The sequence below is a fragment of the Pseudorasbora parva genome, chromosome 10, assembly GCF_024679245.1.
Source record: "Pseudorasbora parva isolate DD20220531a chromosome 10, ASM2467924v1, whole genome shotgun sequence".
Taxonomy (NCBI): domain Eukaryota; kingdom Metazoa; phylum Chordata; class Actinopteri; order Cypriniformes; family Gobionidae; genus Pseudorasbora; species Pseudorasbora parva.
The window spans coordinates 21,246,674-21,269,701 of NC_090181.1; the positions used below are offsets into that span (position 1 = coordinate 21,246,674).

Consider the following 23,028-nt stretch of genomic DNA (forward strand, 5'->3'; position numbering starts at 1 on the left):
TTTCTTATTTCAGCATCAATTTAATAATTCTATTTATTATGTGAGCATTTATCATTTTGTTGGGAAAACTTTTACATACTTAATGTTTTTAATTTAATGTGCACAAAGTATTTTCCTAAATATATAAACCTAGTTGTTTGTTGTTAATGCTTTGGTTTAGTTCATTGCTGAAAGTCCTTTGGCACGTCCCATCTCTCGGATCTCCTGACTACTTTCAGTCACATTAAGAACAACTCATCAAAAGCTATACTATGAGTTTCGAGGTCCAGTATAATAAAAACAAAGGTGAGTGACCAACTGTTCATGTGTTTTATTGTATTAGCCTACTTATAGTATCTTATTGTTATTGCTTTTTGGAAGTTATGTAAAGCAAATTGATCAACCTGTGTTGTTTTAATTGTGCTATAGCCTAAGATATCTACTGAAGAAGTCAAAATGTAATAAATATTACCACAAAAATGCAGATTTTTTTGACACACACACACACACACACACACACACACACACACACACACACACACACACACACACACACACACACACACACACACACACACACCGGATTCGTTTTAAAGCCACACTGAAAAAATAGTTTGCTGTATTAAAGTCATTTATTTGACATACACTGCAATTTTTCACCAGTTCTGAATGTGATTCGTTAGCAACTTTTGAGGTTAAATGATAACTGAAAATTAAGGCAGTTTCAACTTTGAACACAAGTTTTGTCCAGAAATCACACTTGCTTTTGGAAGGGAGGTGAGTTTTTCTACATATTGTCTTGGTTAATAGGGTAACGCTTTTTTTTTACAGTGTCCTTGCTACACGTGTTACATGTGGTTACTATAGTAGCCTAATAACTATAAATTATGCATGATTACATGCAACTAACCCTATAACCAAACCTAATCCTAACCCTTACCCTATAGTAAGTACATGTAGTTAATTATTATTATTTAGCACTTAAATGTATAATTGTACACTGTAACAATGAGACCTTAAACTAAAGTGTAACCGTTAAGTCATTTTTATTTGTCTGCACTAGGCAACACAGAGGGCAGACAGAAGCTAAAGAACTCTTCCCTTTCTGTTGCAAGGCCAGTGGGTGTTTTAGCTCTTCTGAGTCAACAAAAATTAAAATAAATATCTCTTCACAGTGTATAATACATCAGCAACACTGAGTGATTAATACTTAATTCACACCACCACAATAGTCATTGTGAATCGAGAGCCCTTTGATAACTGACTCTAAATAAATAAAGCCAAATCAAGCAATAGTGGGTTAAATGTGACCCAAAATTCAGGCAACTGTAAATTCCTCACAGATAGCAGTTGGAACAAAGGCAATATCATTTTTTTTTTTAATTTAAACTTGAGCTGGTAGGGAAGCAGTTCTGCCCATGGCTGTGTTCAAACCGAGACACACAGTATATGGTTTAGAGCACTGTAGAGTGAAAGGTGTCTAACGGTCCTTACTGTATTTTGTACAAAAAGACCATCTGTGCGGATTTAACCTCTCACAAAAAGAATGTTAGGATTGGTTAAGCAATGAAAGTGCTGACCTTGCTATTTTCATGTAGTTCAAATGTAAAAAGTCTGGTGTCTCTAAAGTAATTGGTCTGTTTCATCTATAATGTGTTAATTACTATTAAGCTATTATTATTATGTTCATCAGCATTCTGTCTTTCCTTGATTTTTCCTTGTCCAATGACAATTTAAAAAATATGTAAGAATAGATCACAGAGTACAAAGACGGTCGACCCTGTGCCTGAGTATGCCTACTTCAATACTTTATAGTAGGTAAAAACCTGTATGTGAGCCGAATTCATAAACACTAGGCCGAAAAGAACCCGAATGACCTACTACTTCCGGCGAGACTGTGAAGTGTGTATCCACTGGAAACTGACGCCATAGGTCACATGAAAACATGGCAGAATTTGATTCATACTACACACATTCACACTATATAGACCATACTTTTTTTCGCGAAGTAAGTATCAAACAAAATGTAGTACCTCCTATACAGTATGCGATTCTGGACACAGCAAGAGTCTCCTGAGCGGTGAGAGAATGAGTTTTCATTGTTGGTTTACATTTTTTTTTTTCACAAGCATACGTCAGTGTCAGCGGTTTTCTAACTGACAGAGAGTCCTGATCTAAAGAAATTTGAGATAGATGAGTTTAGAAATATATTGGAAAGATGCTGGTGATTTGTGTTTCAGTCCCTGAGAAGACCTGCTAGCTGACAGGTAGTCCTGCATTGGTTCTCTTTTCACGGATGGAGGACAACATGTCCGTAACCAGCTCTGACAGGCCGTACGAAGGCTTCCAGCCCCAATCCTGACGTGCATTAGAGTCATCAAACCGTACAGGCCAGCTGTCCGCTATAGAAGGAACATAACATTTCATTAACGTTTAGATCATTGCATTGGTTGATTGTTATCAAGGCTTATATAGCTTATAATTAAATATTTCAGAATTTTCTCTTTTTAAGAAAAATACAAACAGTGACCAAGAGGCATTATTTCTACAATAAAACATTAAAATGAATATGATTTCAATCTCTTTCTAAAGCTGTTTTTACCAATAGTCTGCCGGATGGTATCAGGATTGTATGTGACCCTCAGGTGGGGCAGGTGTTTACGGATCTCTTCTGCCACTTCCTCAGGTGTGAAGCTCATGGCTGCGATGTTGTAAGTACGCAGGGAAAGTCGGCTTTCGGGAGCCTGCATGAACTCAATGGTGGCCCTGTGGCAGTCAGAGATGTGCATCATGGGAAGCCGAGTGTTGGAACGCAAGTAACATTCATGGTGGCCAGTGCTGAGGGCATCGTGAAAGATCTGGACAGCATAATCTGAGGAAAAGAAGATGTACACAATTAGAGGCCAGATTAGGTGTGTTGTTTTATGGTAAGTAAAAGACAATTCTATGAATAAGTGTATAAGCGTGTAGGTGTGTGTTTTTATGTACAACGAAAGATTGTGTCTGTAAGTGAGGCTTGTTACCAGTGGTGCCTCCTCCTGGCTTGGTGTGGGCAGAAACGACTCCTGGGTATCGCAAGCATCGGAAATCCAGGCCATATTTATGGTGGAGATACTGATCCAATCAGAACACAATTAGAATGTTGGCATTTCATAATTACATATCATGTAAGTCTGGGGTTCCCAAACTTTTTTGTCGAAGTATCCCCCCAGATTTGTATTTTTATTACTGTATACTTTTGTATATTTATTATTGTAAAATTATTGTTTTAATGATTTAACAACACATTTGTATGTTCACAGTTCTCTGATGTTGATAATAATAATAATAATAATATTTTCAGAGAATTAACAGAGAATAGTTATTTAATTAAATTGCAGCCTTAGATTTCCTATAGATAACTAAGCAATATTATGAGTATCATGCAGCCCCATTTATTAATTTATTTTAATTTTACACTATATAATTAGTTGTTAGCTTTCAAACGCAAGTTTGAGAAACCCTGATGTAAGTGAGAAATTGTTCAAATTAAGCATATATATATAATCCTCACCTAAAGGATTATTAGGAACACCTGTTCAATTTCTCATTAATGCAATTATCTAATCAACTAATCACATGGCAGTTGCATCAATGCATTTAGGGCTGTGGTCCTGGTCAAGACAATCTCCTGAACTCCAAATTGAATATCAGAATGGGAAAGAAAGGTGATTTAAGCAATTTTGAGCGTGGCATGGTTGTTGGTGCCAGCCGGGCCGTTCTAAGTATTTGACAATCTGCTCAGTTACTGGGATTTTCATGCACAACCATTTCTAGGGTTTACAAAGAATGGTGTAAAAAGGGAAAAACATCCAGTATGCAGCAGTCCTGTGGGTGAAAATGCCTTGCTAATGCTAGAGGCCAGAGGAGAATGGGCCGACTGATTCAAGCTGATAGAAGAGCAACTTTGACTGAAATAACCACTTGTTTCAACCGAGGAATGTAGCAAAGCATTTGTGAAGCCACAACACACACAACCTTGAGGCGGATGGGCTACAACAGCAGAAAACCACACCAGGTACCACTCATCTCCACTACAAATAGGAAAAAGAGGCTACAATTTGCACAAGCTCACCAAAATTGGACAGTTGAAGACTGAAAAAAGTTACCTGGTCTGATCTGGTAGAGTCAGAATTTGGCATAAATAGAAGGAGAACATGGATCCATCATGCCTTGTTACCCCTGTGCAGGCTGGTGGTGGTGGGGGTGTAATGGTGTGGGGGATGTTTTCTTGGCACACTTTAGGCCGCTTAGTGGCAATTGGGCATTGTTTAAATGTCACGGCCTACCTGAGCATTGTTTCTGACCATGTCCATCCCTTATGACCACCATGTACCCATCCTCTGATGGCTACTTCCAGCAGGATTTTGCACAGTTACAAAGCTCGAATCATTTCAAATTGGTTTCTTGAACATGACAATGAGTTCACTGTACTAAAATGGCCCCCACAGTCACCAGATCTCAACCCAATAGAGCATCTTTGGGATGTGGTGGAATGGGAGCTTCATGCCCTGGATGTGCATCCCACAAATCTCCATCAACTGCAAGATGCAATCCTATCAATATGGGCCAACATTTCTAAAGAATGCTTTCAGCACCTTGTTGAATCAATGCAATGTAGAATTAAGGCAGTTCTGAAGGTGAAATGGGGTCAAACACAGTATTAGTATGGTGTTCCTAATAATCCTTTAGGTGAGTGTATTTAGACATACTAATTTTGGTTAAAAAGAATATATATATATATATATATATATATATATATATATATATATATATATATATATATATATATATATATATATATATATATTCTTTTCTTTTTTTAGACTAACTAGAACATTAAAAAAACATCCATCTTTACTTCCCCCATCAGCTCTGCATGGACTTTGGAAACTCCATAAATCGTGCGAGGTCTCTGGATGCAGAGGTCAGGGGCTGGGTCGCGGGGAGACGAAGGGCCAAATGCTCCGATGGTACTGGGTACAAACAGTCGCAAGCAGTTCTCCAGAGCCAGATCTAACACATTATGCAGACCTAAAGAAAGAGGAGTGGGGTGAGGAGAAGAGACGATATCAGGACAGGGGCAATAGGAGAAGGACAGAATGTGGAACGTCAGGGTTAGTGGAAACCTAACGTTGTAAATTAGGCAGTCGTACAGCATATAGCACCTAACCCTAATGCTTAAAACATGTGTGAGCTTTCCCACCTGTAATATTGATGGTGCGGGCGAGAGCCATGTTAGCTTCCCCGATAGCACTGAGCAATGCGCTATAATGCACCAGCCAGGTGATTCTGTTATTCACAACTAACTCTCTCAGGTTTTTATAGTCCAGCACGTCAGCGTATACAAATGGACCTGTGAGGTAAATTACACAACAGACATTGAAGGTTAAATGAGAGCTTTATTCATAGGAATATGAAGGAGGCTTAGTGATTGAAATGTAAATAAGGTTAAATTTGTTAACATTAACTAATAATAAATAATATTTATTACAGGATTTACAACTAATGCTAATTCATAATTATATTATTGCGCATAGTTAAATGAATGTTTGAACAACATTTATGTTAATTTATACAATGCATTAATATTTAATACGTTTGAGGTCGGTAAAAAAAATGTAAATGTTTTTTTTAAATAAGTATCTTATTGCACACCATGCAAGGATGCATTTATTTGATAAAAAATACAGCAAAAACATACATTATAATATATGAACACAATATCGTGAAATATTATTACAATTTAAAATGTTTTCTTTTTTGATATATTTTAAAATATATTCTGTGATGCCAAAGCTGAATTTTCAGCACCATTACTTCCGTCTTCAGTGTCACATGATCCTTCAGAAAGAATTAATTTCTTCTTCTTCTTCTTCTTCTTCTTCTTCTTCTTCTTATTATTATTATTATTATTAGTAGTAGTAGTAGTAGTAGTAGTAGTATGTTGAAAATGCAGAGCTTAATATTTTTGTGAAAACCATAACACACTGTTTTAGGATTTTTTTTTCCAGTAATGATGATTAGAAAAGCATTTATCACCTGATTTAATGCATTATTGCCAAATACGTAAAAAAAAAAAAAAAAAATTGGGATTTATGAAAACCCATACATTTGAACGGTAGAGTATGTATGATTTGATACTATATGATTAATAAATGCTTTAAAGATGTATTGTTAGTTAATCTTAGCTATTGTTTTAATTAATGTTAACACATAGAGTCTTGTTGTACAGTTACTGAAATATGTGGCTCTTTCATTCCAAATATAAATAAACTTATACTGAAAATTTAACAGCCAGTTCAAGGCACCACACTGTCCATGTGGCTCTATATATATTTTGCACCTGATGCAACCGCCCTCCCATATCAGAGCCGTATTGAGAGAGCGAACATACCCATGTTATAAACTTCAGCGGGAGGCCTCCTAATATCCGACAGGATGACATTTTCCTTTCCATACTGCTCCCTGATGTAAAAGGAGTTAAATATGAATGTGAAACAAAATAGACAAAAATAAAAGGGAAATGATCGTTCAGCATTTGCAGAATCTACCTCAGAAAATTAAAAAGGGGTTAAATTTGTAAAGCGAGTATCAAGGCAAAGCAAAGCAAATGTACAATCTATGCAAACTTGTAAAAACTGTTTGTTTTTCCCATGCTACACATCTTTCAGTTGTTCACTAACCTCAGCATTTGAGCTAGACCAACTCCAAGCTGTCCTAGGCCACCTTTTAACAGGAGAAAAACACATTTAACAATGAAAGGAGTTTAAACACACTACAGCAACAGACATTTAACAACCAGAAATGTCACCACTAACAATGCCACAAATGAGCAGCAAGTAAGCCGAATAAACTCCCTAAATCTATATATGATTACAAAAAAGTCACTTTTATCTGTGCATGATTTAAAAATGACTAGGCCTACTCCTGTGCTTGAGGTCAGAGGTGAATGCACAGTAAAAGAAAACATGATACCACACATCATGTGCGTTCAACTCTAGTATACAACTTTAAAAAATACAATGTAACCTATTTCAGTGATCACCTGATGCCTAAGACACATAGGGTAAGTAATGGAATTGTAAAGAATTTGGTAACCCAAGCTATTTGAAGTGTAGCCTATCTGCAAACCAGTATGCAAATGAAGTACCTAGCCCACTCAAAAAAAACGAAAAGCACGCAAATGGCAGTGCAGTTTCATAAACAGGCTTACGTAATTTAAAATAGGCTACGTAAATGTTATTGTCCAGACATTTTTCAACTTCACTTGAACTGACAGTCCATTTACTCACTCTTTACACGCCATTGCACAAGCATAAAACACTCGCGCGCCCCATTGTGCGCACGCGGAGCGCTTTTAACACTGTTTATTCCCAACCTATTGTCATGGCGATCAATAGGATCGTCTCTTACGCATGGAAAACAAACACAGAAGACATGATTGAACTGATGACTTTTTCCACCAAAACATTACAGTTTGTCACACGTTATTTTAAGCAGCTGGGAAACAGATATGGCACCTGTGATGAGGACTCGGGGACTGTCCGTAGGAGGCTCGGAGGACTCGGTGCTCGGCCATCGGTTGATTTGACGCGGGGACAAACTCATACCGCGAACCGACCAACCTTTACACAGCGACCGGACAAACAACCGGACACCTGACAGCATGTCGTCTATCTGTCACTTAAGAAAACATATCAGCCATTAAACCGAATGGACGGTTCAGAAAAACACACAATAGGCTACCTTACATTTTACTTTCTTACTTTGCTGAAATTGAAGGCCAAGTTGTTATTTCATCTTGAATAGGGTGTTGATTCATACACGATTAATCAGTAGCTAGTTCCAGAAAAAGCGCAACATCTTACCTCGAGCTTATTAAAACTTGAAATCCGTGATGGGAAACACGTGTCTTGAACCAAAATCACAACATTGCTCTTGTGTATCCGGATGTGAAAAAAGTAAGTTAATAGTGCTGATATGAGGGATTTTCATGGTATTTAACCGTTAGAATTAAGAGATTACTGTCCGATTGGTTGTCGGGGGAGCGCATCGAATGACCATTGGATAAATAAGCGGCCAGAGCAGAGAATGCTGGGAAATGTAGTTTTAGCGTTATGCTAGCACATACGGTCGCGTGATAGTGACTGTGGTGTCCATTAGCGATACAGGAGGGCAAACTTGCTGACAGGCTGCCCATTCCGGATTTATATTGTGTGGATGAGTTTAGCTGAGCTGGGGCTTTACCCCGAAGATTTCATTGGCCTGTGAGATGTTATTGTGTGGGTGTGTGTGTGCGCGCGCAGATTCCCCATTATGTCAAACATTATATACAGTACAGGCCAAAAGTTTAGACACATTACTCTTTGTAATGTTTTTGAAAGAAGTTTCTTCTGCTCATCAAGCCTGCATTTATTTGATCAAAATACAGGAAAAAAATGAAATATTGTGATTACAATTTAAAATAATTGGTTTTCAATTTATTATACTTTAAATGATCATTTATTTCTGTGATGCAAAGCTGAATTTTCAGTATCATTCCTCCAGTCGTCAGTGTCTCATGATCCTTCAGAAATCATTCTAATATGATGATTCATTTTCAAAGTTGGAAACAGTTCTGCTGCTTAATATTTTTTCAAAACATGTGATACTTTTTTATAATACTTTGATGAATAAAAAGTAAATAAAACAATAAAATAAAAATAAAATAAAAATAAGCAAATGTTTTAAAAATAGAAATCTTTTGTAACAACAACATACACTACTGGTCAGTAGTTAGGGGTCAGTCTTTTTTTTTTTTTTTTTTAAATAAACAATGATTTTATTCAGCAAGGATGTGTTAAATTGATAAAAATAAATAGTAAAGGAGATTTATATTATTTGAAAATATGTTTTTATTTTGAATAAATGCAGTTCTTTTGAACCTTTTATTCATCAAATATATTAGGCAGCAGAACTTTTTCCAACACTCATAATAAATCAGAATATTAAAATGATTTCTGAAGGATCATGTGATAGACTGGATGTCATGTGACACTGAAGACTAGAGTAACAATCCTGAAAATTCAGCTTTGCATCACAGAAATAAATCATAATATAAAGTAGCTATAATAAATTGAAAACCAAATATTTTAAATTGTAATAATATATCACAATATATTTTTTAAAAATCTGTATTTTTGATCATATAAATGCAGGCTTGATGAGCAGAAGAAACTTCTTTCAAAAACATTACAATAGTAATGTGTCCAAACTTTTTGCCTGTACTGTATATATATATATATATATATATATATATATATATATATATATATATATATATATATATATATATATATATATATAAATTATCATTTATGAATAGAAAAAAATGTCCATTATACATTTTATTAAATAAAAGTACATTCCAAAATCAAATGGAAAATTAAATGTATTCAAATGTCACAATACAAACACTCTGCTAGAAAATATTTCCATAATATTTATTAACATATTTCCCTAGACAACGGTAATTATTCAGAAATACCTGAATGCTGAATATGGCAATTAAACAATCAGAATCAAGTATTCCAGAGACCTCTGCAACTAATTATAAACCATGTTCCAATGGCAAATACTGTTTATAACTTCTAAAATATAAAATCACCTTCTCGTAGGTCTTCAAACTTCTCACGTTCCCTGACTCAACATTCAGCTGTCTGTAACAGTGTGAAAATTATTACAATAAAACATTGTAACCCTAACCCTAAACATAGTATATCCCAAACAGCAAATTACTCAAACACACTACAATAAACATTTTTTCCCAACTATTTGGGATAGTTTACATTAGCATTTTTCTTGAAGGTGAGGCAGAGGACCCTCAATATGTCTGATCTTCAAATGCAAGTATGTCTGATTACTATTCAATGACAGAACATCAGATTGCTTTTGAAAAATGACATAATATCTGATTGGTATATTGACACTCATTCAATTGGACTCATTTCATTCTTACCAAGAAATGCATAATAATCTCTACAATGTAATTTCTACCATGAGATCACAAAATAGTCAACTCATCCATGAGGTTCTCAAATGGGGTCAAGGTGTCACAGTGTGTACTAGGCGTATTATTGGTCTGGTTAGGTCCAGCTTTCTCCCGGTGCTCTTTCACAATGCTCCACACCTCCTCACGAGCTTCCTCCATGTTCTGAGCATACTCAGTCCACCTGAGGAAAAGCCCTACCCACAAACCAACACAGAAATAATGAGGACCCTGTTATATTAAGGATGGAAGTCTATGTGTGTTTTTTTTCTTTCAAAATTAGACTAATATATACAATAACTTTACAGCTGTAACTTTGTATAGCGGGTATGCACGTGACGTCAGTGCCGGTTGGAGTGATTGGGGTGGCAAAAAGACTGAGTGGCAGCATTGGTTTTCAGCGTGAATGCCACGGAAAACACACAAAACACATTTTAAATGGGAAAGAGCTTTGAGATTGACAGTACAAATAGATTTGACAGGAAAGCTGAGGTATATTTTTACAGTTTGCCAATAGCTACAGAAATGAGAAGCAAATGGGTCGATGCAATTTACAGAAACAACTGGACTCCAGGCAGCAAAATGTGGATTTGCAGATATAATTTTGAGTCAATATGTTGTAATTTAAAAGGAAGTGTATGTCAGATTGTGGCCAAGATTGTGTATCCCCTCGCGCCCTCCCCCCGACTCGAGGTTGCCAGATAGGCTGCAGGATCCAGCAGGAACGTTTGTAGCTGTTGCTGTGGTAACTAGAGCAGATCTGGAAACCCGGATGCAGAAACACTACTGACTTTGTGATTGGTCGATAGGTGGAGGGCGGAGCTTCCGGCCAAAACACAAAATGTCAACATCAACATCAGTTGACGGTTGCAACAACAACTTTTAAATGACACTATCCTGGCCTAGTGACATATCAGGACCATTTTATGAATAATTTTTCCCTATTAGATTTTTCCCTATTTTTCCCGCAGTTTTCCCTATTAAATCCAGCCGTGCAGCAGGCTGTTTTGCCTCTCAGCCCGGCTGAGGGGGCGTGTTCCGGCAAAAAAGTGACGTCAATGCATACCCTCTATTAATGTGTGTATTTACTGAATAATATGGACCTAACCTGTCCATAGTTGTAAGGACTGAGGATGCACTGAAGGCCAAATGGTTAAATCATTGGGTTCATACAGTGGGTTTAGGTACTGCTCTTCAATATCAGGACTCAGTAAGGACTGAAACAAACAGTGTGTGTTCTCCTTCACTCCTGCAGCACATCTATCCCAGGAAAAAAAAGTAAATTATGCACAGTATACTTTTTTTGTTGCATACATTACTGCATACATTACTGATCAAACTATTGATGATTTTGCATACATTACTGATCAAATGTTTGCGGTCAGTAATTCATATATACATTATATATGATAATTATGACATCATTATATATACATATATACATATATATATATATATATATATATATATATATACACAGGTCCTTCAGAAAAAAATAGCATATTGTGATAAAGTTAATTATTTTCCATAATGTAATGATAAAAAATAAACTCATATATTTTAGATTCATTGCATTAGATTCTAAAATTGCATTAGAAAAATTTCTAAAATTGCATTATATCTAAAATAGCATTAGATTCAAAAATTAGATTCTAATTTTTTGAGACAGGAATTTTGGGTTTTCATGAGCTGTATGCCAAAATCATCAGTATTAAAACAATAAAAGATCTGAAATATTTCAGTTGGTGTGCAATGAATCTAAAATATATGAAAGTTTAATTTTTATCATTACATTATGGAAAATACTGAACTTTATCACAATATGCTAATTTTTTGAGAAGGACCTGTATATATATATATATATATATATATATATATATATATATATATATATATATATATATATATATATATATAGGTATAGTGCATTATAATGAGTGTCATATAAGGATAATTTGTGCCCACCTCTCCTGCTCATTGTTACATAGAAAGGTTCCATAGTTAGAAGCGTAAACCTCTTGTGCCAGTCTGAGCAGCAGGGCCTCACTAAACTCCAGTGCCAGAGGAAACTGCCGCCACACCTGCCACACACAGTCAAGCAGCAGCAGGAAAGACGGGCACTCCTGCTTCAGACGGGCATGAGAGAACGCCGAATGAGCACAGCGCTGCTGGAACGGGTGTCCAGCCTGAGAAACAACACACAATTCATTCAACTTTCTCACAAACAGATCTTAGACTACTATTGGGAGTAGTTTGGTTGAAAAGTGGCTTTGTTGGCATACTGCATCCGTAAACATTCACAAATTTTACAAGCACACATTACTGAGCACAAATTATGTCACACAAACAAACATTTACCTGTATCCAGTCCCTCTCCAGCAGGCAGAGAAAGCCTGTGAAAGTCCTAGAGGCGGGGTCTAGGATAAGTTGAGCCAGTGAGCTCACCAGCAGCGTGCTGTCTGTCCCTTCAGAGCCATGGACAAGCACAGAGTGACCATCCCTGTAAAAAACAGCACAGATCAGACCAAAACATCAGGCCATGCGTGTTCAAGGAGTACAAATAAATAAATTTATATATATGGGTTGGATAGTAACTGATTACATGTAATCTAGATTACGAAACCAGATTACAAAATTACATTTTTAAAATATTCGTAATCTGAGTGACTATAGTTACATTTTTGCGTATGTATATGTGAATGTGATTTTGTGCATGAGTCCATGATTACATATTATTCACACAATGGCAGTAAATCATTCATCATTTAATAATCCCTAATTATTTTAAAATTTCCTTTCTAAAAATAGCATATCACTTACATACAATATCAGAAAGTCTTCTAAGTTTGCGAAATTTTATACACAGACCAGAGAGATGGCCATAATAACATAGATATTGAGAGGCTACAAAGCATTTGATCACTGGATTTACAGAAATCATTTCACTTTTAATAAGGGTTTTCTCAACATTTTGAGATTGAGGTGACAATGACACATGCAAAGTTTAGTGTCAATATGTCAAAGCATTGCAGAGATACAGCCTCAGAGTAATTTTTGCATCATGGCTCAACTGCGTCGCTGTGGTATATGACAACTGTTTTGTCTATCAACACGAAATCCATAATTATTTGTTCACATGGTCTAAAGACGATACGATTTAATTTTGGTGAAAATTGGAGAAACGCAAAAGTATGTTTTTAACCAATAACAAGATGGAGGGCAGAGAGGTTTGCCAAATATGGCAAAATTGGCATCTATGTTCTCGGACTGAGCCAATGAATGTATTATGACCAGTCTCATTACAATAGGCTAATTAGGCTAATTTAATCAAAAGTTATTAGCATTTTTGTACACTTATTACAACTATTGAACACAAGGTGGCGCTGCCCGGAAACTTTTTTGAGTACCTTCAGGGCATGGAGCAGAAGACACATACTGAGTTTAGTAATGATACACTAGTGTATTCGTAAAGTATATAATTAGCATTTAATACCCTAATACTGCATTGAAGTCAATGGAAATTTCATGATTTGTTCTATTATAGCACCACAGAGAAGCACAATCCCATCATTTTTTTTATATTTCCTTAGTAGTGAGCCCATACATGTGTCGAGTTTGGAGAAAATATCTAATTTTGCTTTGGAGTTATAAACAGTTGTATGAAAAAACACATAAAAAAATTAATTACTTTGATTGGATTTTACTATCCCTTACTATCAATATTTTGACATTTGGGCATTAGCGTATAGCTATCAACCTATGTTTCCGAACTTCTGACGCTGCTTTCGTCTTGATCGGACTAGCGGTTTCGAAGATATCAGCTAATGTTTTTTAAGGACTAAATTACAACGGTGTTGTACAACAACAAAAATCCATTTGATGGTGCTGTTTTAAAACTTATCAGGCTACTTTCAGGCATCGTGGTGATGATCCATAGTTTTGTAATGATCCGTTCATACATTCATAAAATACAGCCTTTTAGCACATAATTCAAAATGGCCGACAGCCAAAATGGCCGACATGGTATATATTGATATCAGTCGACTTGACATGAAGCCCCGAATCTAATGAGAACTTTTATGATTTTTGGATACACGGTTCAGAAGTTATAAGCCAAAATAACTATTTTTCATTCTCCGGACCAGTAGATGGTGCTGCTCCGAAACACAGCATGTTGCCTCAGGTCATGCTTATGATGACATGTACCAAGTTTGGTTTGAATACGATAAAGCGTTGCAGAGATATAGCCTTTAGTGTGTTTTTGCAACTGCTACATAAAATTTGTTCACAAGTTTATCAAAAACGATTTGACAAATCAATGTGAATTCCATAACTTTTTGTCACCATGGTCTACAGATGATCTGGGTAAATTTTCGCGTAAATCGGACCAACAGCCTAGGAGGAGTTACAAAAAGTTGGTTTTCGGTTAATTAAAAATGGCGGGAAAATGTACAAAAAGGAAAATGACATCATATGGTGCAATCGACTTGGCTTGAGCCAAGGAATCAGAGGAAAAAATTATTTTGTTTCTAACCTTTATGGTTTGACATTTTTTAGCATAAACACGAGTGAAATTTTGGACAGTTGGTGGCGCAAGAGGGAATGGTTTAGAGACTCCAAATTTGGTGTGGTTACTATTGGTTACTATCGTAACTTTCCCGCAAATGGTTCTATGGGCTGCCATAGAATTCCATTGCGGAATAATAATAATAATAATAAATCCTTCGGTGCTTGGCCCCTAATTATATTTTTAAATATTTTAAAATAGAAAACAGTTATTTTAAATTGTAATATTTTACAGCGTTACTGTTTTTTACTGTATTTTTATCAAGTAAATGCAGCGTTGGTGAGCAAAAGAGACTTTCAAAAACACGACACTAAAGGTACACTACAGATAATTTAACTTTTCATTACAAATTAATAATTGAGCCAGTACATAAAAAAATCAGTGTTAAACCGTGTTATTGCCTTATTCTGAGTCACAATAATTTAATACAACTGCACTTTAATGTTTCAACCACAGATGGTGACAGAGCTCAGAATTCTGTAGTGTCACTAAGACCAAAGTAATAGATCTTCCCACCTCTCCACACACTCTACCACCAGTCCTGCAGTGGACAGCGCACTGTGAACATGAGAAAGCCATTTGGAGTTCTCCAATTTACTGAGCCAGCGGTCCACACTGTGAGACGGGTCACTGCACGCTTCCACCAGCTTAATAAGACTCTCCTGCAGAACCTTTCCCCTGTAAGCACACATGATGACATGCAAAATCAAAATCAAAGCCAAAGGCAGATCTGTTTCAAAGTCAAATGTGTCACATAATTTCCGACTATTAAAAATGACTTGTAATATTCCCTCTCACCTTTCATGGTGTCTATGGATTCTTTTCCAGTGTCTATAGGAGGATTTAGACTCAAAACCTCCTCCTGTCATCCAGGCCTGCTGGGCTTGCTGGGCGGAACGCAGATCGATGATGTAACCCAACACGGACCCATCAATCACAGCTTGGAGGAGAAGCTCGTCCTCCTTACATCTTTTTCTATTGGCTCCAGTCAAGGGCTGGCTGCTTCGCATGATCACCTAGGCAACAGAAACAAATAACTTGTACTTTGCATCAATTTATTTTAAATTGAGCTGTATAATGTCAATGTTTTATTGTTCTATTATTTCACACCAATACACCGTTACATCCACTTATATTTGAGACATGTCTGTAGCCAGCTATGAGGGTACTCTCTACATTTTTGAAAAGTTCTCTGAATTACTTTTTACATGATTAAAATTCCTTATATAAATGTCTGCATTTTTAATTCAGCTTAGTTCTATTAAAGGGATAGTTCACCCAAAAATGAAAATTTGATGTTTATCTGCTTACCCCCAGTGCATCCAAAATGTAGGTGTGTTTGTATAATGCATGTCAATGGGGTGTTTTCTATGAGAGTCACTATGAGAGTAAAAAAACACATAGACATGCAAATCCATATTAAACCCTGTGGCTCGTGGCGACACGTTGATGTCTTAAGACACGAAGCGATTGGTTTCTACCAGAAACCGATCTGTTTTTATGTTATTTCCTTACCTCATATCAGACAAATGTCATCTAGTATTACCAATGACATTACTTCTGTCAAAGAAGGTCAAAAACCTGGTGCGAGTATATATAGTGTATATATATTGGTTGAATGAGGCATCTATGTAAATTTACATCTATGACTGCGCCAGGTTTTTGACCTTACTTGATGGAAGTAATGGCATTGAGAATAATAGATGAGATTCGTCTGATATGAGGTAAAAAAAATACAGGCCACAGGGTTTAATATGGATTTGTATATCTATGTGTTTTTGTACTCTCATAAGCCCCTTTCACACTGCATGTCGGACCCGCAATATTCCTGGAACATTGCCAGGTCGCCTTCTGTGTGAAAGCAACCACGTCCCGGGATTGATTACCGAATTCGACCCGGGTCGGGGACCTAGTAATATTGCGGGATTCGACCCGGGATGACCCGGGATTTTCAATAATACAACCCTGCAGTGCCAGAAGAGCTAGTCGGTGTTTTAAACGCAGTGAGTGTTCGTATACAAAAGAAACTAAAATTAAACAAGCAGAAATGTGAGGAAACAGGACACAAGTCGAGACCACGGAGCTCCTTACTATCCGCGCTGAAGCGGAGATCGCTTGCCATTATACGTCACATCAGGATGTCACGTGTCAACTCGACCCGGGACCGTTAAGAGTTGTGTGTGAAAGCGCACATATTACGGTATTTCGCTGGCAGTGTGAATGGACCAAATCTAGCGGCCCGGGAACAAATGCCGGGTCACATTATCCGTGTATTTGCCGGAATCGCAGTGTGAAAGAGGCTATAGTGGATCTCATAGCATTATGCATTATACGAGCAACGGTTGGAGTTAAACATCTTTATTTGTGTTCTACTGAAGTAACAAACACGCCTACATCTTGGATGTCTTGGGGGTAAGCAGATAAACATCACATTTTCATTTTTGGGTAAACTATCCCTTTAAGGGGTTTGGGGTCATTTTTAGGGTTTTATGAATTTAGGGGCCCCAGAAGACATGGGGAAGAACCAAAATGACCACATTTGTGATGTTATCTGTAAGAAACGGTATTCATTCTATCAAAAACAGTAGCATAATAACACTAGTACAAAGATCTGTAGAACAAGTAGATTTACAGATTGAAATATGCCAAATATGCAAAAACTGACTAGGAGGAAGGCTATGCTGTCATTCAGTTTAGTTCACAAAGTCAAACAAAAAACATTTTAAAGAGCTCTAGACAAATTTCTTTATCATAGAGCAATGCTTATTAAAACGATTAGAGTAATAAGTATTGTTACATGAATAATAAACAAATAAACAAAATGTGATGCAATAAATAAGGTCTAGATTAACAGACAGAAAAGAGACAGTGTACCCAAAGTGTAGATTGGCAAAAAGGTAAGGTTCATACAAAATACCCCAGACCTCACTAATTTTCAATCCCATGATTTGAGATACAGGAAAACATCCTACACTCACCATTCCGTTCCTGTGGTGACAGTAGGAGAGCACAGGAAATCTGCCACCCTGTCTGAACCGGGCTGACTGGACCAGCTTCTCATCATCCACCTCACGAGGCACAATGACCGCACATGGATACGATGGGCATACAGTGTAATCGGAGTTGACTGTACTGACTCTCCACCTGTCCCACTGCTCACACACACAAACACACACTGCTGTGCTCACACACTGCTCACACATTCATAAAATTGTGTATATTATGAACATACACAACCATATACATGTATACATTTAAATATACACGCATTTATACAATTATTTAAACTGTTATAAATACATTCTTAAAAAAGCGATTTTATATAAGCTGGACACAGCATATAAAACTGATGAGAAAAGAGTGAAAAGTATAATTAGGACACAAATATGATGTCGTGCCAAAAGGACAGGAAGTCAGAGGTGAGAGATTAACATCTACAGCTAAGGAAAGAAACCAAGGCCTGTGAAACAGCTGTGAGATGTCAATGGGTGATAATGAAAGCTATGTAAAACAAACAAGGAATAGAAAAGAAGAAGGCAGAAAAAAATGCATACAGGGGAAAAACTATTACAGAGAAAGAAAGAGTGCACACTGTTGCTTGTGAATTTAAGTGTAACACGTCTCAAAACTGCTTTTAGTTTCCTGTGGCAAACAAAGTGCTTCCTGTTTGACTTCCTTTCAGGAAACAAAGCAAGGGCTTATATTATTAAGTAATGGGTTAGAACATAATTTGTTTGTGTTTGTCCTTGTGTCTTTCTCAAAGTGAGAGAACTGCATCGTGTGTGTTTCTCAAATCAGAGAATTACTGAATAACATTAACTGGCCTGAAGGAACGGGGGGAGAAAGTGAAAGAAAGATAAATACAGCTCACCAGTCTTTCTGTTTGTTTGTAATATTGCTCTGTTGAGGTCAGGCCCCACGTGCCATGCAGAGTAAGGTGTGATGGTCTATAGAAAAAGGGATACATCTCTGTCACACTTTCCAGAGCCGAGAGAGCCTACAGAGACATGAGACAATATCAGAGTCTACTCTCATCTCAATATACAGTGTCTACAGTTAAGCTTTGGTTTCTTCTTTCCAAATATATGCTTGATGTCATCTTAAGTCATCTTTAAAACTCATCATTTAAGAGATGGGTCAACTTGCAATGACCCATAGTATTTAGGATTTTCCAGGATGCTTTACTGACAGTAGGAAAAGATGATAAAAGCGGTGGTTCCGTGGCTTTTTTCTAGGCTTGGTTGTGTTTATGGGGCGCAGTATAACATGTCTTAATACTTCTTTTTTTAAACGCAGTATTTTTCTTATATTTCACCTTTATTTCACCCCGCTGTCTCCAGTCATTTGAACGACGCATTTGCTTCCTGCTTCTATGAAGCCTATCCCTCTGAAAAACGCAATGGTCTTAGATTGGTAAGATGGCCAAATGTAGTTTCATGTATTTTTATTGGCTGAAGTGCCAAGCACAGGTTGTCCGGAAACGCCACGCCCCTTACCATTACGGGCAGAAGTCACATCTGCGGTGACTAGCAAGGGTTTATGATGTCACCAACCCGGGAAGAAGCTTGTTGTAGTCCAAACCAGCCAGTTTTGTAGGCAAAAAAACTGCTATAACTTTAAAAGACAATATCTCTGTTTGTATTGAACTTTCAGCGCTGTAACTTTGCAGATACTGTTTATGCTCAAGCAGCAACATTACACAGTAACTGAAGTTAAAAAAGTGAAATTGCATGCAACCACCCCTTTAAAGATTTTCTTAAAGGCACAGCATGTAATTTACACCACTAGAGGTCGCTTATTCAAAACAAAGGCGTAGCTTGATGACGCAATGAATGAGTGTGGAAGTCTCCTCCACAGCTAATGGAAAGGAATCCGGTGGACTCAGGCAGAAATCATGTTCAATCATGTAACGTTACGGCGGTATGAAGCAGGGCGTGCCAAGAGCTAAGATAGGAACGAGGCCGCTGGAGCAAATGCTAATGAGTGAGACCTGCATGAAATACTGAACTCTTTTAATATGCTTATGCCACTGATTTTCGTTACGTATATGAGGTAATTCACCGCTGTTTTATATGCTTAGTACAATCATACTAAATAAATTTGAGTGTGATCAATATTAGAATATCACCTCTGGAAATTGAAGTTGTGTGGATATGGCGTCATTGACAGGTGATGATAACTATAAATATAACTATATTAGCGTCCACAACAGCTGATGATATTGCTCTGTTTATTCTAACCGCGTACTTGTCTGCCACTTTAAATGCTCGAGCTTGTTACAGCTGGATGGATTCTGATTGCCTCCGATTCCAACAATATCGTTTTCTGTGCCTTTTTTGCTGTGGAGTAGTACTGTTCACAAGTTGAATTACAAGTCCATTAAAGTAATCCACACCTCTCTTTAACAAACTGCTTGATTTGATGTTTAATTTATGTCTGTAGCACAAGTTGCATGCCATTTAATACTTAAGGTTAGGTTTTTTTGTTTATTTATTTTTTTACAGTATTTTTGATCCAATAAATGCAGTCTTGGTAAACAGAAGAGACTTTAAAAAAACAGGCTTTAAAAAGCAGACAGCAAACTTTTGAACAGTAGAGTATAAACTGTTTTAATCAAAATGAACACTAATCCTTGTTGCAAGCACACTAGTAACTATTTAGTACCTCTATAGAACTGGCTATGTTCAGACATTCCTCCATTCCAGGAATTTCCAATTGAAGAACAAGCAGGTCCTTACATTTAATGGTGATAGTACCAGAGGATCCCACAGTCCTGTATTAGACACAAACACCCCCACACACATTTTTAAAAACATGCCTTTCTCACATTCTCAAATTCCATACAATCATCCCCATTGGGGCCTCAGAAGAGACAGAAGCAGGAAGCAAAACAAGCCATGAGCGTAAGGCTGGCCGAGAGACTTTGAGATACATGAGAGATATGACTGAGCTCTAAATAGAACTTTAATAGAATGTAAGCCTCTCTGTATATGGACATTATTACAAACATGTATAGCACATCAGGTAACATAGCTGCTATGTATTCAAAACTTAAAAAGCATGTCAGCGTGATATGATCTTTTGCATAAATGCTCATTGCAAAGCACAAAAGATCTTGCGAAATATGCTTATTCTGTTTTCCTCCCTGCGTAGCTAACACATTGCCAGTGCAGCTCATTTTCGAAGTTGCCTTCTTACACTCTTAAAAATAAAGGTTCTTAAATGGTTCTTTGGCAGGGTGTATGGTTCCATGAAGTACCAGCAATATCCAAAGAACCTTTCAATTGCACAAAATGTGCAAAAAGGTTCTTTAGACTAAAAAATGGTTCTTTTAAGAACCTTTCACAAAACGGTTCTTTGGGAACCAAAAATGGTTCTTCTATGGCATCACTGTGAAACCCCATTTTTGGTTCTTCCTGGCACCTTTATTTTTAAGGGTGTATGCTGAAGTGAGATGCTGCCCACTGCTCTCCTCATTTTTAACATTAGGCCTGCCTCCTGTATTAAATTAACAGCAGATCCCAGATCAGTATAAAACGGCAACTTCAATGAGCAATGACAGTCCACAAATCAAACATTGGGCCTCCTTTAGAAGTGTATACCTGGGGTATCCAAAAAGATTCTCGACACTGACACGCAGGAAAAGTGATGGGTTATATTAGAAAAAGAGAGAATTAGAATTTAATATTACAGAAGCAGGTCACTTCAGGAATCAAACACACACACATACACACACACACACACACACACACACACACACAATATTTTCTAAACTTATCTGGTGATAAGATTCAAAGAGTATGTACGTATTAATGAGAATATGCATTTAAGTACAGGCACGTGAAAAATCCAGCTGAAACAAAAATGTTTGATATGGTAACCTTAAACAATAAAGTCAAATATTATTACTAAATCGACTTAAATATATTTGGTGCACCAACAAAATAATAGAAAACCAATTTAGGCTGGTTTATGAAGGGTTTTTTTTTCCCCCCACAGCAAGGAATAATTAATCTCCAGCTGATGAGAACAGCTGTCTGTACCTTTTCTCAATGGCATCAATGTTCCTGAGGAGAATGAGAAGTTGCCAGGAAGCTTCATCCTTTCTGTCTGAGAACAGAAGGTGGTGGCTGGTAACGCAAAGCGTTCCTCTGAGCGCTGGATGGAAAGGTCTTCTCAGGGTAACTTCTTCAACATTAGCCGTCTTAATGTGCTCCGACAACTCCATTTCACAACGATAGCAACCACCATCTGGTAGTTCTCGCGCTTAGTTTAGAGAGCTGGTGAGCCACCCACTTCTCCGGGTCTCTGTCTTCCGCAAATGTTATAACGTAATTCTCTCTCGTAAAAATTGTGTTAGGCCTACCAAAATATTGACGTTAAATATAGGCTGTTATACAACTTACCGGCATCTGGCACATATAAATTGCAGATAAGCAACTGTCCAATTCACAAGCGTTGTTTGCTTGCTTCTCTGCTTTCGTTTCCGTTCTTGAAGTCCCAGCCCTCTTCTCCTTTTGTGATGTTTCTGTTTATTGTTGTGGCTGTTTGTTTCTTCGTAATCACTCTTCCTGACATTTTGGAGTATTAGGCCATTAATTAGTAAACACGGACTAAGTAAGCTAATTTGTTACAGTTTTGTTATTTTACAACTGAGATCCTTGAGACTATTAGCTCTCTGGACCATGCTGCTGCTGCTGCTGTTGATGATGATGATGAGGGTCCAGGAAAAGGGAAAAGGAGGGCATATCCTTATACAGCCAATTCATTAATAAAAACATGAATAACCGAGACAGTAGCCCGTTTTGCCTCTGTAGGGGACATTATTTGAGCGAATTTCTCTGACAATACAGTTTTAAATCTGGGTGTCCTGTAAAAATATAATTCGGGGCTTACAGAGACACTAAAAGTTTAAAGGAAAATGTTTTAAAATATTTCACCTTGACAACTCCCTCTCCTTGGTCTTTAAAAATGACTAAAATATCAAATTGAGTAGGCTATGGGCCCTTATGGAAGGATGATAATATTTTGTAGGCTATATCATTCAAGTGATAATTTTCAAATATACTGAATTGTTTGTCAGAAATCAGCATCTCAAAATGATATGGGGTTTGAAATCAGAATATGACTTTCTGTTACGAAACCATGAAGGACACTTAAAGCATTTAAGGCATTTTAGAGACTTGAATATGGTAAGAAATTATATCAATATTCTTATTAAAACATTCCTAATTATTACCTACATTATTACACGTAATTTAATGTTGCTCCAAGAACATTCACAAGCAACGCATTGCATATGGGAATGGCATGACCAATAAAATAAATAAATAAAAAATGGTAGGCTATAGGCCTATCGTAAATTAAAAAAAAAAAAAGCTTGGAAACTAAAAATTGATTGGTGAATGAAAAA

General features: G+C 36.9%; 2 protein-coding genes across 7 annotated transcripts; both read right to left on the reverse strand.

Annotated features, from left to right (window-relative positions):
- Nucleotides 1-634: 634 nt before the first annotated feature.
- tdh2 (L-threonine dehydrogenase 2) lies at nt 635-9,751 on the reverse strand. 2 transcript variants are annotated; one of them, XM_067455467.1, is made up of 9 exons: nt 9,668-9,751; nt 7,542-7,704; nt 6,705-6,747; nt 6,416-6,486; nt 5,225-5,374; nt 4,880-5,052; nt 3,003-3,093; nt 2,582-2,851; nt 635-2,381 (listed from the first exon to the last, which is right to left on the reverse strand). In XM_067455467.1, exons 2-9 carry the CDS (start codon nt 7,687-7,689, stop codon nt 2,236-2,238), a joined length of 1,092 nt encoding a protein of 363 aa, XP_067311568.1. In that variant the 5' UTR covers nt 7,690-7,704; nt 9,668-9,751; the 3' UTR covers nt 635-2,235. The 2 variants fall into 2 exon arrangements, with proteins under 2 accessions (XP_067311568.1, XP_067311567.1); XM_067455466.1 differs by lacking the exon at nt 9,668-9,751 and adding an exon at nt 7,890-8,243.
- On the reverse strand, nt 9,407-22,324 carry zgc:154055 (uncharacterized protein LOC556036 homolog). Of its 5 annotated transcripts, none has more exons than XM_067455460.1 (12): nt 22,022-22,324; nt 21,659-21,923; nt 21,218-21,244; nt 20,280-20,388; nt 18,487-18,612; nt 17,594-17,806; nt 15,414-15,631; nt 15,132-15,293; nt 12,407-12,548; nt 12,014-12,234; nt 11,157-11,308; nt 9,407-10,245 (listed from the first exon to the last, which is right to left on the reverse strand). In XM_067455460.1, exons 2-12 carry the CDS (start codon nt 21,841-21,843, stop codon nt 10,064-10,066), a joined length of 1,737 nt encoding a protein of 578 aa, XP_067311561.1. In that variant the 5' UTR covers nt 21,844-21,923; nt 22,022-22,324; the 3' UTR covers nt 9,407-10,063. The 5 variants fall into 5 exon arrangements, with proteins under 5 accessions (XP_067311561.1, XP_067311560.1, XP_067311562.1 ...); XM_067455459.1 differs by having other exon boundaries at nt 21,659-21,927; XM_067455462.1 differs by having other exon boundaries at nt 9,409-10,245; nt 17,594-17,767; nt 21,659-22,323.
- Between the last annotated feature and the right edge of the window lie 704 nt (nt 22,325-23,028).

Coding starts and splice junctions, on each gene's coding strand:
- tdh2 (XM_067455467.1), bottom strand. CDS start 7,689: ATGCTGTCAGGTGTCCGGTTGTTTGTCCGGTCGCTGTGTAAAGGTTGG. Junction 6,487..6,704: donor GGTCTAGCTCAAATGCTGAG/GTTAGTGAACAA, acceptor CTTTTACATCAG/GGAGCAGTATGGAAAGGAAA. Junction 5,053..5,224: donor CCGCACCATCAATATTACAG/GTGGGAAAGCTC, acceptor CTCTTTCTTTAG/GTCTGCATAATGTGTTAGAT.
- zgc:154055 (XM_067455460.1), bottom strand. CDS start 21,843: ATGGAGTTGTCGGAGCACATTAAGACGGCTAATGTTGAAGAAGTTACC. Junction 18,613..20,279: donor ACATAGCCAGTTCTATAGAG/GTACTAAATAGT, acceptor ATGTCTCTGTAG/GCTCTCTCGGCTCTGGAAAG. Junction 17,807..18,486: donor ACAAACAAACAGAAAGACTG/GTGAGCTGTATT, acceptor ATGTGTGAGCAG/TGTGTGAGCACAGCAGTGTG.